This window comes from Mus caroli, chromosome 4, assembly GCF_900094665.2.
Source record: "Mus caroli chromosome 4, CAROLI_EIJ_v1.1, whole genome shotgun sequence".
NCBI classification, from domain to species: Eukaryota; Metazoa; Chordata; class Mammalia; order Rodentia; family Muridae; genus Mus; species Mus caroli.
In genome coordinates, this window is record NC_034573.1 from 95,334,553 (window position 1) to 95,347,907 (window position 13,355).

The 13,355-nt window shown below is 43.2% G+C and overlaps 1 protein-coding gene across 1 annotated transcript in view; it reads right to left on the reverse strand.

The window, feature by feature from the left end:
- The window catches only part of Slc35d1 (solute carrier family 35 member D1), a 44,479-nt gene that overhangs the window by 12,090 nt on the left and 19,034 nt on the right, over positions 1–13,355 (reverse strand). Inside the window, exons 9-11 of the mRNA XM_021160645.2 lie at positions 7,545–7,612; positions 6,495–6,573; positions 4,068–4,150 (exon numbers count right to left, since the gene is read on the reverse strand). Coding sequence (XP_021016304.1) covers positions 4,068–4,150; positions 6,495–6,573; positions 7,545–7,612 — 230 coding nt within the window. The remainder of the gene's footprint in view (positions 1–4,067; positions 4,151–6,494; positions 6,574–7,544; positions 7,613–13,355) is intronic.

Sequence of the window (13,355 nt, forward strand, 5' to 3'; positions counted from 1 at the left end):
AAAAAAAAAAAAAAAAAAGAAAAGAAAAAAACAAGAAACAACACCCTGCAAACCCACCTATACAATAGTGGTTTTTATATAATAGATAGGACTTTATTTTTAACTAAAAGAGTGGAAGAAGTTAATTATATTTATTAACACAGCATATTAAAAAGTACCTTAGTCCAGACTTTATTATAAGTAAAAATTAATTCAAAACAAGCTTTGTTAACAATTATGAAGCCTGAAACAAAACAATCTGTAACACAAGAGAAAAACCTTTCTCGATTTGGATCAGTCAAAACATACTCTTAATAAAAAGAAGAGCCCCAAATTTGAATATGCTGTGTTTTCAGAACTCTAAAAGCACGAGAAGAAATGATCAAATTTTTCAAATGGACAAATATCTGACTTGCAACTTCACTAAAGAAAATATGCAGCTGGATGGTGGTGGCGCATGCCTTTAATCCCAGCACTCAGGAGGCAGAGGTGGGTGGATCTGTGAGTTTGAGGCCAGCCTCGTCTACAGAGTGGGTTCTAGGACAGCTAGGGCTACCCAGAGAAACCCTGTCTCAAAAAACAAAGCAAAATAAAAAACCAAAGATAAACAAGACAAATATGCTGATGGCCTGTCAGCACTGCAAAGATGCTCATATCACTAACCCTGGAGCGAGGAGGTCACAGTCAGCCTGCATGACAGAGCTGGAGAGGGCTCACATCAAAGCGAGACAGGCAGCTCTTAAGGCTGGTCACAGAGCACCAGGACTCCACACATGCTGGCGGCTCTGCAAAGCAGTCCCAACATTTTGGAAGGGAAAATAAAGCAGGATGCAACTTCTTCTCCTCTCCCCATACCCTCCCCCATCCCAGGGCCTCCTGTGTGCTTGGCGCACCCTCCCCATACCCTCCCCCATCCCAGGACCTCCTGTGTGCTTGGTGCACCCTCCCCATACTCTCCCCCATCCCAGGGCCTCCTGTATGCTTGGCGTACACTCCAGCACTGAGTCACACCCCAGCACTTGTTACACATGCTACTATATGACTTAAAAAATCTATGTGTTTATTCAAGTGTGACTGAGACCTATGTTCATACACAAACTTCTAAGCACATATTTATGGCAGAAAATACATAATAGCATAATAGCTTTAAATTGGATATGACCCAACTGCTTTCAAACGGTGAAAGATATAGCATATCCACCCAATGGTATACTCAGCAATAGAAGTGTATGAAGCACCAATACATGCAAAAACAGCTGGAGAGCATGTGGAAGAGGCAGACTCAGAGTGAAATACTCTTGTCAAAACTCACAGCACTATACACTGGAACTAGTTACTGATTGTATTTAACTGTTTAATCACATGTCACTCTATCCTGGGTGGCCCTGAGACTATGGCATCTCTATTCTTCAGGGCTGGGCCATGGCCAGAGCCCAGACTTTCACTGCTCATTCCCCACCCTCTATGCTGCTTTTTGGGGGAGGGGACCCTTTGCTAAGCACTAAATGGACTCTGGACACAAAGCAGATAGGCTCTTCACTGTGCTCTAATGAAAACATGAACTCCTCCTTAACCACAGAATGCAAGCTGAGAGGCCCCTGAGAGGCTACTAAGCACGCCCCAGGCTTCCTGCACTTGAACCTGGCCATGGAGGGGGACACTCCATTTTCTTCTGGGTTTAGTATTTGAGATAGGGAGACACATGTGGCTAAGGCTGCTAGCAACTTGCTATGTGAGCTACCGTGCCTGGCTCATCCCCCCTCCTCCTGCTTTCCTCCTCTTCTTTTTGGTTTTTAGTTTTTCAATACAGGGTCTCTCTGTGTATCCCTGAGCTGTCCTGGAACTCTCTCTGTAGACCACACTATCCTCAAAGTCACAGAGACACCTGCCTTTGCCTCCAGTGCTGAGATTAAAGCATGTGCCACCTTAGCCCAGCTAAGCTTTTCTTAATACAACAAAGAAAGGAGGCAGAGTATAGGGGAGCCATATTTGTTCAGGCTTACTCACATATTCTTCAGGAATATAGTTCAGTTGGTGGTTTCTTTTAATGTGCAGTCTGTTAAGAACTAACTGAAATAATTTCCAAACAAGCAAAATCTATTAAATAGTCCCTGTAGCTTAGCTTTTGCATTGAAAAAGTTAATAATGACAATTTCATCTTTGCATGCTGACTAGTCAAAGAGAACAGCAACCATAAAGCAGCCTAGAAATAACAATTTCATTTTAAAAGAAAAAGTGAAAAAACTAAACAATATACTTTCCTTGCTAAAAGCTGTAATGAAAATAACATTTGAACAGGTGTTGGAATGCCTGGATTTGAATCCTATTGGATTCTGTCATTCTAATTCAACAGCAAGTTAATTTCATCCCACATAAGAAAATGGGAACTCAGAAGTAACAGCAACTCACTCAAAGACAAACAAAAGCCAGCATCTGCTCTCATCCAAACAGAGCAACCACTTCACACCCTTCAAGAGGCAATCTCCAGGTACCCCATTGTTTCAGTTTAAGAACATGGCCCCCATAGCTTCCTATCTTTGAATGTTTGGTTCCTAGCTGGTGGACTGCTGGAAAGGATTAGGAGATGTGCTCTTAGAGTAGGTGTGTCCTTGTTGGAGAAAGTATGTTGTGGACTTTGAGGTTTCAAAAGCCTGTCTGTCTGTCTGTCTGTCTGTGTCTCCCTCTGCCTGTGGATAGAATGTAAAGCTCTACACTACTTCTCCAGCACCGTACCTGACTGCATGCAGCCAAGTGCCCTGCCATAATGATTAATGGATTCAACCTGTGAAACTGTAAACAAGTCCACAATTAAGTGGTGTCTCCCCACAGCAACTGAACAGTGACTAAGACAACACATCCTGATGACAGCCGGGCTCTAAAGGAGCTATTTCTCTTATCCCCTCCAAGACACAGGGACACTAAAGAAAAGCAGGATGAAAGAATGAAAGGGTTGGGAGGTTGTGACATGTCATCGCTCCTGTACAAGACACAACCATGGCACTCATGAACTCACAGGCAGCTATGATTGTCTGCACTGGATCTGGACAAGAATGGGTCTGTCAACAGTCAGGAATGGATGAAGCTCAGGGGGCCCCACCCTTCACTGCTTAACTATTTGCTACTGATAGATCTGGGGAGGGGGAACCACCGCCTTCACTTGTGTACAACCCACCAGGAGAGTAGGTTATCCAGGTGCCACTCTAGTGGGCTATCCTGGATTCCACTACACTGGATTATCCAGGGTTCCACCACACTAGGCTATCCAAGATTCCATTCTAGTGGGTTATCCAGGATTCTACTATGAATAGTACCAATCCAATGTTCACAGAGATGGCACTGGATAAATTAAAAGAGTCACAAAACAAAAACAAAGTCATGATCTAGGAAGGGGAATAGCAGTGGATACCAATGGGGGTTATTAAGGCAAGGAGTGAGGACCCAGCATACATTATATACTTATAAAAAATTGTTAAGTAACAATTACTTTCCAAACACTGTTTATTATTTTATGTGTATGAATGCTGTGCCTGTCTATTAACATGTATGTCTGATGCTTGTGGAGTCCAGACGAGAACATTAGATCCCCTGGAAGTGGAATTAGAGATGGTGTGAGCTGCCATGTGGGTGCAGGGAATTGAACCTGGATCCTATGGAAGAGTAGCCAGTGATCTTAACTGCTGAGCTATCTCCCCAGCCCCACAAAATTAATATATTTTAATAGGCAGTGACATATCTACAGTCAGGTACTTACAATATAATAGAATTGGTGGTTTTTAGCCCTGAGTTTCTTGAGAGAATTACCTGTGATCGAGTTTAATAAGCCAATGAGTGTTCTTTGGCACAGGGGAGGGGGTGCAACCCCAGACCGTATGCATGAATATGGAACCGTTGCCTTTGTTTCTTATAAAACACCAGCTAGAGACCTTAAAGTATATTTAGTAAACTGTAGGTACTCCATAAATTTATTCTGTAAGTCAACAACAGATTTACAGTCGAATGACTAGCCTAATCCTACACTGTGACACTATTTGAGTACCTAAACCCCACTTGTCAGTATAGGTATATTTAATTCAATATTTTATACTTACCTGATATTTAGGCCGATAAAATTTGTCCATGTGAAAATATAATCTCCACCAAAGACCATTCCAATATAAGTTATTAATATATTCTAAAAAGAAAAGAAGTGAGACATTGGTATCTAACTCTAAGCGAGCATTTTAAATGTACGTGTGAGAACACTCATGAGATTCAAGTACAACATAAAGCAGCATCCAGTACCAACAAAGGTCTATCACCTGCGCGCAGCAAGAGGAAGAACAGGAATAAGAGCTCTCTAAGATGAGCTTTCCCAACCTGTTTTTCTAAAGGACAAGCATCTCGGCTACATGAAGAATCCTCCATCTCATCAGCTTGTTCTGCCTCCTCGTGTGGCCAACATGACTTCTCCACAGGGAGAACTGCTGGCCTGTGAGGGGAGGGTAAAGAACAAGCATGTTCTTTTTAAAAATGAAAAGGAAGGTCAGGTAACAGTGGTGCACACCTTTAATTCCAGCACCAGGAGGCAGAGGCGGGTGGATCTCTCGGAGTTTGAAGCCAGCCTGTTCTATAAAATGAGTTTTAGGATAGACAGGGCTACACAGAGAAACCCTGCCTTGAAAAACTCCCCTCAAAAAATTATGAAAAAGAAAGATGGAGAGTTGACCAACATATAGTGTCTTTTGAGGACTCTTCCTTGATATCTTAAAAACAGAAGAACTAGGGACAGGCACAGAGGCACACCTTTGATCCCAAAACTCAGGAGATAGAGGCAGAAAGATCTCTGAGTTTGAAGCCAGCCTGTTTGCATAACTAGGCTCTAGAACAGACAGGACTACATTGAGAGACCTTATTTCAACAAAACAGAGCAAAACAAAACACATAAGAAGTCATTTCAAAGTAACCTAAAATCAGTTCTACTGGACCAGTGACATGGCTCAGCACGTAACTTATAACCTAAATCCAAGCCAGAGGAGAGAAATAAGTTGTTTCAATGAATTGTGGTCTCTTCCTGCCTGTTCTTCTCCTAGGCTGAAAATATGGTACTAATTCTTGACCTCCTGTGTTCTTGCTATCATCCACTCTGCTCTGGAATATGTATTTACAAAGCAGAACCCAGCTGAGAAGTAGTTTAGGGTTGGCCGCTCCAGGCCCTTCAGTACAGACTGTCTCTATACACGCTTTCTGAGATATTTCATGTAATTGACTTGTTCCATTCGTTGTTCCATTCATGTCCAACTCTGACCCCATGCTGGGGAGTTACAGATTGCCAGTAGTTTTAACCCAGTGCAGTTTCCCTCAGTTCGGCGAGTCCTACTCCACTGGGGTGCAGAGAACACTCTGAACATAGCTCCAACCTTCCCTCTGTATTCCCTTCCCTCCCTCACTCTGACAAGAGCATCAGAGTGGCAAATGCCCTGTTCTTCCAAAATGATTACAGACCTGCCTCTCCCGGTCTGGCCTCTTTCAGAAAGCTGGCCCACTTTGCTAACTGCTGAGGAATTGGAATATCTGAGGTATTCTTAAAAATGAAAAGCTAGAACGACTAAGTCTGGCCAATGAGGTCCCTGGTTTTGATTAGCTTTAGCAATACCAAGTTAACTGGGCTTTTCTGTCTGAGACAAATGATTCGCCCTTACTAAAATGCATCAGGAGGAAAACACACCTGGGGATGTCAGACACAGCTTTTAGGAGCCTCAGACATAAATCCACGGGCATGTGAGGGTAACTCAGACACAAGAAACCCACCTTGATTAGTTCCTGGCAAGCCCCACCTCCCAAAGAAACTTAGGGCTTGGACTGAAGAGATGTGTTTATCATTCTGTCACAGAAACAGCCTCCTCCCCCTTTCTTCCTCTACAGTAACAATGTGTCTAACTTTCCCCACATTCCCCAGAGCTAAGTCACCTTCAAGTACAGGCTATGCCCTTGCTAAGTTCCTACAAACTGATTTAGAAATTACCACCACATGTCAAGCTACTACGCCAGCAAGTAGGAATAAGGCTGAGACTTAGGTTACTGACAGACTCTTTTTAAAATGTTATTACTTTATTAATATTGCTGTGCATAGATAGGGAGGGGCACATGACAATTAGAGGACAATTTTGTGGAGTCAGTTCGCTCCTCCCACTTTCATACAAATTCTAAGAATCAAGCTCAGGCCGTCAGGCTTACACAGCAAGTGTTTTTTACCTGCTGGGCCAGCTTGTCTCCATAGCCAAATATTAATTAAGGTTTTTTTCTTAACGGTTTTTACTTATTTATTTTGGATGGCACTCATCTCATGGTATGTAAATGAGGTCAGAGTCAATTCTCACCTTCTAATCTGTGAGCTCTCAAGAACTCACACCATCAGATTGGGCAGGCAGCATGCTTACCAGCTAAGCCGTCTCACTGGCCTCAGATTTTTAATTTAGAGGAACAATTTTTAAATAAAGCAAATTCCAAAAGGAAACAGTATTGCTATTTCATCTCACCTTAATGCAGCCGACTATGGTTGTGGTAAGAGCAGAGTTATACTGAGTGCAGAGCACTGTAGCGTACATCAAGATGAACCTAGGACAGAGAAGGAAAGGCTCTGTTATGGGTGAGAGCTTGCTGTCTGTCCCACAGTCCCTCACTAAGAGACATAACCAGTGAAGGCCAGGCGGGCTCTGAGCAACTGAGAGCTTTTCGTGCCTCTCAACAGCTTCAGATTTCTGAAACCGCACTCAGGAGAAACATGCATCTCTTTTCTGACTAGGGGTTCTCCCTGCTACCAAAACCATGAACAGCTCATTCACAATGATGAGGGCTCTTTAAAGAACATCCTTCTTGCTAACTCATGCAAGGCAGACAGAATGCTCAGGGCTCCTAGGCCCCTGTCATCTGGGCACTTGCCATTGGGATAAAGTGACCCATGGCCAGGATGAAGACAAGAGAGCTTCTTAATAATGGAAGAAAACAAAATGAGAATTTAAGAGGAGATGGCTGGTCTGCTCAACAGCTATTCGACAATATTTCTAGTGCCCAGATCATGGAGGCTTCTGACGCCCTGTCTCCTGTGTGCATGTCCAGACATGAGCTGCAACCAAAGAGACCAACTCAAGAAAACACAGCTGGGAACTACAAAGGCCTTCTTCCCTTCCACACAGACGTCAAGCAGCCCCAAATTGAGATACCGCCAGTGCCAGCCAGTAAGCAAGCAAACTAGGATAGTTAAACTCAGTGCCTGCTTTCCTGTATATGAGGGTCAATGACATATGTCAATGTTGAGGAAAATAAAATGACATAAATGGAAATATAGTGGCTGTTACCACAGGGCGGGATGATAGATAAATATCCATTTCATTTCTCCATCCATCTGGGTGTGGCTTGGCATCGGTTTAGCATATTCCCAGGGGGATATAAAGCCACCAGGATCTTGAAGGTAAGGCACTCAGGAAACTGAACAAGACACTCAGAAACAAGGAAGAAGAACTCTACAACAAATTTCTGATACCTACTTCTCTAGGAAATGATCTGATAAGAATGTATTAAAGGCTTACCCCATCACACAGGAGAGGGTGAACTGCAGCAGGAATAGGGTGTCGGCCCAGCCCTCAAACTCCATTGCCTGTAACACACAAGAAAGCACTGGGTTCAGAGCAGGCCCTCCAAACAGCTCTCATTCATTCCCTGAAGTCCCTGTGTGCAGTTGTCACCTCCCTGCTACATCACTCCAAGGACTGAGAGTGATACTCAAGAGTTTCAAATGTTGGGGGACAGAGAGAACACTTTAAGGATGTGGCCACTGACAGATGGTCCCACACCTATGAGTCTATGGGCAAGATAAACTGGACTGGGTCAGTTATTTCTAAAAAGGGCAGGGGATATGAGCTTGGTTAGAGAGGAGGACTGGAAATATGGTCTAATGACAAAGAACAGTTGTTGGTCTTCTAGAAGACCCGAGTTTGATTGCCTTCACAGAATCTGGCACTCTCTTCCAGCCACTATGAGTATTTCCCACACATGGTACACACACACACACACACACACACACACACACACACACACACGAATAAAGCTAAATAAATTTGTAAAGAAAGAAATTAGGAGTGGGGTGAGGAAGGGAAGAGTGGGTGAATATAATCAAAATGAATCCTATGTATATATGAAATTCTCTGAGTTAATTAAAATAGTACATTATAAAATAGAACTGCAGATATGTGTACTTGAATCAATTTTCAGATCTGGCCCTTTCCAAACTGAAATGTAGAAGAGACTTTTAACTTCCCCATCCTGCTACGGAAGAAAATGATCTTTCCTTAAAGATACAAGTCACACCTAAGTGCGCCATTTTGGCAGGTGGCTGTCAATCAAAGGCTTTGCTGACCCCACTGCAGTGCACAGAAGCTCAAGCACAGCCTTGAGTTGAATGTGAGGCAGAAGCCAATCTGAAGAAAACGAGTCAATTAACTTTCTCCTCCTTGGAAGCTGTTGTTCTGTTGTTTTTGTTGGTTGTTTTAAGTCAAATTTTAAGACCCCAAGAAAGAGTTCAGGTTCATATGCCATGAGAGGAGGTTAAGTGAATGTGAAAAACATCTCAGCTTTCATCACTGTGCCAACCTGTCCTGCTCCAACTTTCCCTGTATCCAACTAAACTCCAGTTTGTGGTTTTTCCTGCTCACAAAACACAAGATGAAATTTCACCTCTGGCAGCCTTGGCCTGGAATGCCTTTCCTGTCCACCATGACTCCTGTTCACCCATCAGGCTAAACTCAGGGCTCCTTCACGAGGCTGCCGCTGACCAAGCCCTTGGATGGTCCTCAGTCTTTCTCTCTGGCTCTGACCTCCCAACTGTCTTTCTGCACCACGTCTACAAACTGCGAGCTACACAGGAAAGACCACCCCCCCCCTTTATGCAACCACATCCCTCGCACAGCAGTTACCCAGCTTGCTCATGACTCTTTCTTTTTGAGGTATATCATATAAAAAGAAAAGCCTCCACTATGAAATGATGACAACAATAATCCAGACATGTAAGGTACATATTCACTATAATAAGTAAACTAAGACAACTCTATACCTAACCTAAACCCGCCCTGCTTATCACAGTCAAATAAGGGCCCTTATTTCTAGCTCTGGACACCTCTGAAGTACTTCTGTTAGCATAACAGGCCTGGCAAAAAGATATTCTACAGGCACACCGTGTTTCTCAATCTGACTATTAGACTATTAAGACAATGGGCCCTAAAGAAATTGAAATTTCCCCAAGAATCTCATGCTGGTCTGATTCCCAGCACCCACAAGGTGGCTTACAAGCACCCGTAACTCCAGTTCCAAGGGATCTATCGCCCTCTACTGGCTGATGTTCAGTACCGCTAGGACAGCTTTGCTGTCTAACAACTTCAGGTCCAACAAGTGTATAGTGCAAACTCTTCTGAGTCTTTCTCCTTGTGCTGGCATAACTGACTAATCTGGGTCCTGCAAGGCTTGTCATGGACTCATCCATCCTGTCAGTTAGAACAGCATTCTGCCCTGAGAATATAACACAGTCTGCTGAATCACTCTCATTTGTACTGTTCCCACATAATTTGTTCTTTAAAATAAAGCTGCCGTGAACCTCTGTGGCCACATTCCCATTTATCTCATGTAACACTTGGACCTTGAGACGGATGGTGTGATGGTTTGTATATCCTTGGACCAGGGAGTGGCACCATCTGAAGGTGTGGCCTTGTTGCAATAGGTGTGACCTGGTTGGAATGGGTGTGTCACTGTGGGTGTGGGTATAAGATCCTCACCCTAGTTGCCTGGAAGTCAGTCTTCCACTAGCAGCCTTTGGATAAAGACATAGAACTCTCAGCTCCTCCTGTGTCATGCCTGCCTGGATGCTGCCATGCTCCCACCTTGATGATAATGGACTGAACCTCTGAACTTGTAAGCCAGCCCCAATTAAATGTTGTTTTTTATAAGACTTGCCTTGGTCATGGTGTCCGTTCACAGCAGTAAAATCCTAACTAAGACAGATGGTTTATCTTTACTTTATAAGAACCTGCCAAACTGTCTTCCAAAGTGCTGCACTTATTTACGCCCTCCCCAGCCTTGTTGGAGATTCGCACTGATCTGCATTCTGACACACTTACAACTGCTTTGGGCCAATCTACCAAGCAGTAAGTGGTCTCTTGCAATCTTCGTTTGTATTTCTCTATTGACTAACAAGTGAGTATTTCTAACACGCTTACTTAATGTTAGTATTTCTTTTATGAAACATCTGTCCAAGTATTTTGCTCTGTGAGAGACATGTATACGTCTGAGTGTACAGCTGCACAGGCTGTATGTGCACACTCGGCCATGCAGAGGCCAGAGCAAATCCTCAGAGGTCACGTTCTCACTCTCCAGCTTACCGCTGGGAAACAGGGTCTCTCAGGGAACCCTGGAAGCTCTGGTTTTAGGCAGGTTTTAGGCCTAGCCAGTGAGCTCCACTTGTCTCCCTCCCTCAGGCTGGGCTTTAGTATACATAGCTCTGCCTGTTGCTGCTGTTATTTTGTTTTGTTTGTGGATGCTGGGAACCCAAAATCAGGTTCTTACCCACTGGGCCATCTCCCCAGCCCTTCCAAAAATTATATTAACTTATTTGGGAGAAGAGAATGCACATGCCATGTGTTGGGGTCAGAAGAAAATTTAGGAAACTTTGTTCCTATGTCTACTATATGGGTTCCAGGGGTCAAACTCAGGTCATTGGCCTTGGTGGCAAGTACCTTTACCCTGAAAGCCATCTCTCTGGCTCCTCGAAAATCTTCCCATGACTGGTTTCTACAAGTTCTCAGATACATTCTCAGTAGCTATCCTTAATTATAATAAGTCACACACAGGAGCACAGGAGCCATCTGTGAGGGAGGCGTCGTCAGCATTACCCCTGAGCTCCTTCTCTTGGCTCTAACCGTGGGTGTGCCATTCTGACATCTTGGGGCACTGTGCTAAGGACAGTTTATTCATGTTTGCTACTGGTGAAGGTAAACCAAAACAGTGAACGCACTGCCTGGTACCTATGGGGGCTTCTGCTATTTGGCTGTCAGAACACTTGTTAGAGATGGAGAGTAAAGGTCTTATTATTCCCAGAAGACAACACTCAACAAACAGCAGGTCACTGAACTACTAACAGAGAGGCCTGAGTTTGCAAACTCCGAGTCTTAAGGCTCTCTTTACATAGAACACTAGGTTGTGTTCTAGTAATGAATAGTCAAAGGTGACAAAGAACTCTCCTGGGATCCCTGCTCCGTTCCCTAAGCATTTGGTTTGTCCCTGAAGAAACTTAGTCAGCCTGCTGTATTCTGGCTTTAGCACAGCAATAGATCTTTGGCTGTAACTATGACAAGAAGCAGCTACTTGAAAACATAGCTGCAAGATAAATATGACCCAAGCAGTCCCTACAACACGCAAGGGCCTGCTCCCTCTGCCACAGGAGAGCATTGGAGTGGACAGAATGAAGGGAGGAGGGAAGGAGGGGAGGGCAATACAAGCTACTCCTTACTAAGTGTCTCAACTATGTATGCACTAAACTCAGAAGCACACAGTTATCCTGCTCGTAGGTGTGTGTGTCCTGCCCTACAGCCTAGTCTTCCCATCTACACTGAGCAAGAAAGAAAACCAGGGAAACTGAGAAACTAGAAAGGGAAAGAAGCCATTATGGTTTGCTCTACATTTGCTGCTGTTTAAGAGTCAAAGCTTTCACCACAGCTGCTAAGATGCTAAAACCCTCTTATCTCCAACACAGGCTTTGACCACAACTGGACTGTGCTTGCTTTGTTCCAGTGTGCATGTAATCTTTGTGTTTGTCCACATTAGCTCTCCTCCCTCAAGTAACCGGAACAAGGTCCCTTCAAACCACTTTATACTTTTGTCTGTAAAAGATAATCCAAGAGAAATAAGCCAGCTCACATATTTTTTACTTTTTTGATTGAGTCTTATTATGTGTCCTGGCTAGGCTACAACTCTATGTAGGCCAGGCTGATCAAGAACTCACAGAGATCTGCCTTTCTCTGTTTTCCAAGTGCTGGGATCAATGGCATGTATCATCACTGTCAGCTAATTTTTTTCTTAATTTTAAAAAATTAATTTGTAAATGCTGCTTAATCTTGTCAAGGATAATTCCTGGAAGAAAGTTGTCTGTGAAGAGTGATCTACTGACTAGAACTTCTGAGTAGCTGGAATGGCTGGGATGTTGCAGGTCCAGAGGCTAATTACCTTATCTCAGGCTAGCTTTATACCAGGAATAGCCATTCTCTGTCCAGCTCTACGGAGGAACCAACATCATATGACTAACAATTAGTAACATTTTGGAATCTATTAATGTAGCAGACCACTAGCTTCTACCAACACAAAAGCTAAAGTACCGTGAGATAAACTGCGCCTCCCCCATCTTCTTGGAACGCCTCTCTGATGTGCCCACCATAATAAATTTAAACTTGCCTTGGTTTATGACTTCCTTTTTTTCATAAAACCATAATACTTCATGACACTTCCACACTGGAACATTGCATTTGGACTAGTATAAATATGTGTTCCTGGGCCATGGTCACTGAAATTTGGCTCTACTTTCATTCGCTGTAAGGTAAGAGCTTGTTTTTGCACCGACAATCTTCAAACATGATAAATTACATCCTTTGAGAAATGTAACTTCAAGAGTCCCAAAATTATATATACACATATATATATATATATATATATATATATATATATATATATACACACACATATATATACACATGTACATATGTGTATATATATGTGTATATATGTGGGTATATATACACACACATGTATATATGTGTGTATATATATGTATATATGTGGATATACATATATACACATATATATATATATATATATTCTACTGTTAATGGCTGTTATCTCTCTTTCTCTGGGTTCTCTTTATAAACTAACTAAATATAAATGTACATTAGACTGCTAAGTAAATTGTCATGTGCTGTGTGTGTAAGCTTGTTAAAGCAGACCCTGGAAACTAAGGAGCCTCTCCTATTCCAGCCTCGAGCATGTTTCCTTCACGTGTGCTCCAGAGCCTCTTGCATAGAGACAGGCTGGCCCCTAGCTCTGTACCTGGGAGAGGAAAGAAAATGAAGCAGCCCAAGAGTGAAAACACTGTATCCTTGCAAACAGCTAAAAGGTGAACCATTTCCCACAAAGATCATTATTGATTATGCCACAATATCAACCATAGAACAAAGGCCCATCTGGCTTTCTCTCCTGCCAGTTGGGCCTTCGGTGACGGACTGCTGAACTATTCAAGTCTGGAAAAGACCATCTTTCTGCCAAAGCTGCGGGCCTATCACCCTGTCTTTGTTCAAACGGACCGACTC